This window comes from Hippocampus guttulatus, chromosome 12 (assembly GCF_054856545.1).
Source record: "Hippocampus guttulatus isolate MCC_2025c chromosome 12, RoL_Hgut_1.0, whole genome shotgun sequence".
Classification (NCBI taxonomy): domain Eukaryota; kingdom Metazoa; phylum Chordata; class Actinopteri; order Syngnathiformes; family Syngnathidae; genus Hippocampus; species Hippocampus guttulatus.
This window is the reverse complement of record NC_141272.1, coordinates 15,460,594-15,466,642: the sequence shown is the minus strand read 5'-3', so window position 1 is coordinate 15,466,642 and position 6,049 is coordinate 15,460,594. Positions and strand designations below refer to the sequence as shown.

The 6,049-nt window shown below is 43.2% G+C and overlaps 1 protein-coding gene across 1 annotated transcript in view; it reads left to right on the top strand.

Annotated features, from left to right (window-relative positions):
• The first annotated feature begins 2,417 nt into the window (after positions 1-2,417).
• Positions 2,418-6,049, top strand: part of ryr1b (ryanodine receptor 1b (skeletal)) — a 96,968-nt gene continuing 93,336 nt past the window's right edge. Inside the window, exons 1-2 of the mRNA XM_086126176.1 lie at positions 2,418-2,561; positions 3,735-3,808. Of these exons, the coding sequence (XP_085982302.1) occupies positions 3,761-3,808 (48 nt within the window). The 5' untranslated portion in view covers positions 2,418-2,561; positions 3,735-3,760. The remainder of the gene's footprint in view (positions 2,562-3,734; positions 3,809-6,049) is intronic.

Genomic DNA, 6,049 nt, shown 5'->3' with positions numbered 1-6,049 from the left:
TTTAAAGGCCAACTGTGAAGTAAATTCAGATTTGTTTCTAAAAACAGTAGTGGTCCTTCACTATACAGTATCACGGTTCACTTTTTGCGGCTTCACTGGAACAGGATTTTTAAAAATTGTATTTGTATAGCGGATTATTCTCCGTATAGGCTCCAGCACGCCCCACGACCCTTGTGAGGATAAACGGATCAGAAAATGGATGGATGGATTATTCTCTATGTAGTGGGATTTGGTGGTGATTTTGTTTGATTTTATGACCTAAACCCAAAGAAAGGCCTTCGTCCGGTTTCTCTGTTAGAGGAATCTATGAGCAAAATTGTATCATGTTTAAAGTTTCATTTAATCTGGGCACATCTAAACGTTTCGGTGCGTATCCAGCACCCCCAAATGCCTGTGCACAAAGGCGCCGGCCACCTGGCCGGAGGGCTGTTGAAGTCCACAATTAGCACTCGGTCACAAAAGGGAAATGAATAATTCGGGAACAGCGGTTGAACAACAAAAGACGAGTTGAGAACACCCGTCGCGCCCAGGCGACATTGGCCATTCGCAAAGTCTGCAACATGTTAATTCGATGTAGACCAGACAGAAAAGTCGCCAACGTACTGGTGGTTCAATGTTTAAAAACAGATAACCAATCACTACCGAGGGGCCGGACTGGGGTTGTGGTATGCAAATAATCGGGGCAGTGTTTTCCTTGTATGTTACAATAAAAGTCTGAATTGGCGGGAAGGGAGCTGGAGTGTGTGATCATCGGAGCAACTAAACCGTCGTTCGCTCTCAGAGATCCGCTCCCGCCGATATTGAAGAGAATTTTCCTGTGTGCCGAGTCATTTCTTTAACTTTGTCCGAGAAAATCTCTGACATTCTCCAAATGCAGAAGGTGATTGTACGTAACACCTATAGTGCGACACATTTGTAGTAGGAAAGCAAATCTGTTATTCGCGGCTCTTATTCTTCCAGGGTTGTAAAAGTGACTTCCAACTGTTGGCTCTGACCTTTTCCTTTATAACTCTTGTGAAGCAGCCTACAAAACTGGGATTTGGACTATTTCAACATCTGGAATTTTGGTTTAATTTAATCTTTTTGGTTTGATACTCCTTAACGCACTGCCTTCTCCTGAGAAACGACCATTAACATAATTTTGAAATGTGGAAACGTTTTTCTGTCAGGCTGATCGCATGACATGACTCATTAGTTTTGCTGTCCAGTTGTTTGCTTACCGTACTTAGCCTATGTGTGTTATTTCAAGATATTGACAAATACATGTGAATGTGAATAAATGTGCTGAATCAATGTACAATTTTAATCCACCTTTTTCGTCCGTCTGGATCGTCTTCTGTCGGGAAATTGTGACGAATGAATGGAAGTTTACAATCCTTTGCAATAGCTTGCAACAGCTTGTTGTTTGGTAGCCTCTCATTTTTTTCGATCTCCTATATTGGGGGTCGGCAACACGTGGCTCCAGAGCCCCATGCCGCTCTTTAGCGACACCTAGTGGCTCCCTGGAGCTTTATAAATAATGTTTGAAAATGGAAAAAGATTTTGATAGTAGGCTAATATAGCTCAAATAGATAGATACATGTTGCAACTCCGAAAAAGGAGAGCTGTGGTGTTGGTTTTTTAAAACGTACACTTTATTTATGCTTTTAACAGTCTCGACAAACACAGACACGTCTGCGTCGGACTCCGTGCCTTCTCTCTTCCCGTTGGACTCAAGAGGTGTTCAAAGACAGCCTCAGAAAAATGGAAATAATGATAACTTCATTGACACTAAGAAAAGCGAAAATAATGCACCAAAACAAAAAAAAATCAAGCGAGAAAATTACAAAATAAATTCTATGGGGGCGTTTGTGAACACACAACAAAGGAATGAATAACAAACAATTCTGTGATAGTCTAGTCTCCTACATTCATACAGCATGTGTTTCCTTCATTGTACGTTTTATAGAAGGCTTTTATTTTTTTGCGGCTCCAGACATATTTGTTTTTTGTTTTTGTCCTATATGGCTCTTTCAACATTTTGGGTTGCCGACCCCTGTCCGATATGCATGGGCAGGGGAGATCTACAAGTGACTTCTTTATGATGAGGCTTGAGACCTGACATTTCCGGTATTGACCGGGAAAGACCCAAGAACCAGGAAATGACAACCCTTGCCTTATCCAGGGGGCAAGAATAAATACGTCGACGTTATTTTAACATGAACGCCGTCGGTTCATCTTGTCCTTCCATTGAGGTTAAATATTGACACAATGTCGCCACCCTCCGCCACAACAATGCAGTTGCACTACAAGCAGACGCCAAGTCATGGTTTGAGCAAAAATGACTCCATGGGCGGGAGATGAGCTGCGTTGGGGACCCCAGTTCCCATAATGCACCTCGGGCCATCGTCTTCGGAGGCGCGTCACATCCCCGAGCCGGCTCCCCGTGATTGCTTCTCTCCGTTCTACCCATAGAGGCAGGCGGGGTTTGTGTCCAGAGAGTCGTTTGCTCAATTTGCCTCTTCCCTGCCGCAGTGGGAGATGGAGCAGAGGATGACGGATACAAAATGGATACCGAGCAGGTAAGAACCCCAGTGTCCGTGTGTGTGTGTGTGTGTGTGTGTGCGCACGCGCGCGTGCGCGTCCATGTGGTGCATCTGCATGAGGACTGTGCAAATGACACTCATGCAGATCCACTTTCCTTAAATGCTTTGTATATTCTAGTGTTTCCCAACCTTTATTAAGCCACGGTCCATATTTTTTTAGTTGAAAAATTACACAAAGCAAATATTGACTCTTTGCGGTTTGCTGTTCCCAAATTTACCTCTTTGTGTGTCTTACTGTGGAACCTATTGTAAAATGTTTGCAGTAAATCTCATCTATTTGCTTTTTCTGTGATGCCCTTAAGATGCCACAAGCTGCTGCCAAAAGTTAGTTAGTTGGAAAATAGTCGTCTCAAAGTATGTTTCAGTGATATGCAAATTTTCCCAAAATCTCATACTTATGCTTGGAGTGCAACTAAGTATTATTTTAATGATTGGATATTCTGTTGATTATTTCCTGGATTAATGATGAAGTGCAGAAAATGCACAAATGTAAATCTGTTAGGCACCAACCCAGTAACTGAATCCTAACAAGTCAATAAATAGGCAAAATGTTGATAATTTTTTCCGAAGTTAAAACAGATATTTGCAAATGTTTTATTTTGATTAAACGCAAAGATAATCAGTCTGCTTTCAGATCAATCAGAGGACTGCATAGATGGGAAAATATTTCCCAGTGAAAGGCTGACATTTCTCGGATTTGGACAATTTTAAGTGAAACAATGTTTTCTCAAATTTGAATGGTGACATTTTCCAGAAAATGTCAAGTTGGAAAATTTTCAATCCTTTCAAATGAATTTCTGAATGTGATTGTGGACATGTACAACAGCTGCCCACCACTTTTAGTCTCAAACATGACGAAGGAGGGGAGGGGAGGGAGGAGTGTCTGTCAGTGTGAAGGAGTGGCACTCCTTCTACAAACATGGTGGCATAGCAAGTTGGGTGCCATGAAGGGGTGGGGGCTCTCCCTCCATCCCTCACATTCTCTCACACGGCACTGTGTGAGTCGACCAGGACGGGTGCTGTCCTCCAGCACACGCTCTCGCACCGCGAGACACCGGCAGAAACAGAGGGAGAGAGAAAGCGGGGAGAAGAGGAGATAAAACAAAGCTAGAAGAAAACAAACTAAAGGATCTTGTCTTGTCTCTGGAGGTGGTGTCAGTAACGCGTGGCAAAGGATGGCGGAAGGGGGCGAGGGAGAGGAAGAGATCCAGTTCCTGCGAACGGTGAGTTCCCTTTACTTTTCACGACTTACTGCTCACCTGTCAGTGGCCAGGAGAGTCCGGAACGATCTGGATGACGCTCCTGTTTGTGACCTCGGGGGTCATCTTCATGACAGGCGCTTCATTTGAGTCCAACCAGTTGTTGAACATGTTGGTACAGTACATCCCCATAAAAACTCGGCACCCGATTAGTATCCCTTCTCGTAAAGCTGACAGTGGTCGCATTCTGATTGTTTGTGTGTGTGTGTGTGTCTGGCAAGCCGTGCATTTGGTATCAGCACCCTCAGTGGGGACTTCACCGACTTTATTCACCCTGTAGCACGTCACACTTATAGAAACCATCAATAGTATTGAAAAATGCAAAAAAATAACACACGCCTGTGGCACATAAAGTATATCATCTGTAGCAAAGTCAACATTGATGTATCTATCAAACAACATTTCACGAGAGACGCTCGTTATTGTGTGCAGGAGGCTAATGACATGTTTTTTGAAATTGCCTGTTATAAGTTTTGCTCAGATCAACCAAGGACACAGGACAGAAAAATGTGGTCTTCGAGGGTTGGCTAGCTGGCCCCGTGAGGATGAATCTGAAATCGAACAGTCCCATTATGGCATGGGCCGATTACCGGTTTGACAGTTCACCATTGTTTTAAAAAGTCCAGGCCTCAATAACCGCTGATATTAGCTATCACTGGTAAGGGTGAGGGGACTACTAAGCAGGGTTGAAGAACACCTCTTTGAAGTTGATTGTCACCAATTTTTTTCCTCTTTCAAACTTTACTTGTAGCAGATGTTTCGGACGTCATGCACGTTTTGAACATGGCGTCTCCGATCCAATGGTGAAAAGAGATTTTTGTTTCTCTCCTCTGTCATCTGTAACTGCTTCAAACAACATTGCGTATACAGGAGTAGTTGTTACGATTGTATCACTGTGGATGTGTTATGTGTTCTGTTCTATTATTTTTGTTTTTTTTTGTGTTAAGTGTTCAGGTGCAGCCGTTGTGAAAATAATTGTATTACTTGGCGAGGGGAGGGGTATGCAGTTCGGCACGGAGGAGAAGGAGAGATGGAGCAAAATGAAAGATGCGCTGTGCAAACACGGATGCCTTTTTAGTTTGTTGATTTATGTGCATTGTCCAAAAAAAAAAAAAAATGGTGCCAGCGGATACTCGTTTGCCCCAAGGGCAACATGAGTAGCCCTCGAGTCAGTTCTAAAATTAGCTCACCAGTGATGGCACCCCGGACTCACTAAGTAGAATTAAAACAGAATAAGAATGTGAACATTTATTTTGCTTTTAAACTTAACATGGTACATGTTTCTTCGAGACCAAATATTCCATATTTAGTTTTAAAATAAATTATTTTCAGTGGTGGGGGGGGGCAGTTTTAATTCACCCAAATATTTCAAAACGCGTCATTTTAGAGCTGTGATTTTAATCCCGTGATACCGCGATATTTTTGCTCACGGTTGTCATACTGTCTGAATCTAATATTGGCCCATGACTAGTCCCATTGCTAATACAGTATAGTTCAAATCACGTTGGCCGGCACTACTCATTCCGAAGGCCGGGCGGATTACATTGACATGGCAGCAAATAGTCTAAAATCTCATTGCGCAACAAAAAAAGTAAAAAATGACCATTGTTGTACCCGAATGTGTAGACAGACAGACAGACAGACAGACAGGGGCGGGTGCATCTGTTAGCATGGTTATCTATTTTTATCGGAGGAAAGCAGAACCCGAGCGAGGAACCCAATGGGGCTCGAGGAAGCAGAGCAGCTAGCTGTTTGCGAACGCCTGTCGGAGACAGCTGAGATAGTGGATGCGTCCACTTGGTGCTCAGAGGGTGCAAGACGCCTCGAAAAAAACCTCCGAATTGCTGACCTGGTCGTTGCTTTCCAAAAGCTGTGCAGAGGGCGGTTGCGGAGTGAAGTCCTGGTGTGAGGTTTCCAGATGTTGCTCAGTTACAGTGGAACCTCCGAAATGGACATTGGTTGAATTTCCTCATGGGAAAATTTGAATTCATTTGGACAAACTGTATCTTTTGAAATGATGGCCAAAAATGTAAACCATTTCCCATATATGTTTGGGAGATTTCAAGCGCGTTATTAAATAATTTGAAACCAGGTTAAACTTTTTGTCCATGACAACAAAAGGCATATTTGGCGCAAACACAACACTTCTCTTCATCAAAAGAACACTCAGTCAACCATTGTGGCGGCAGCATATTGAACTGTGGC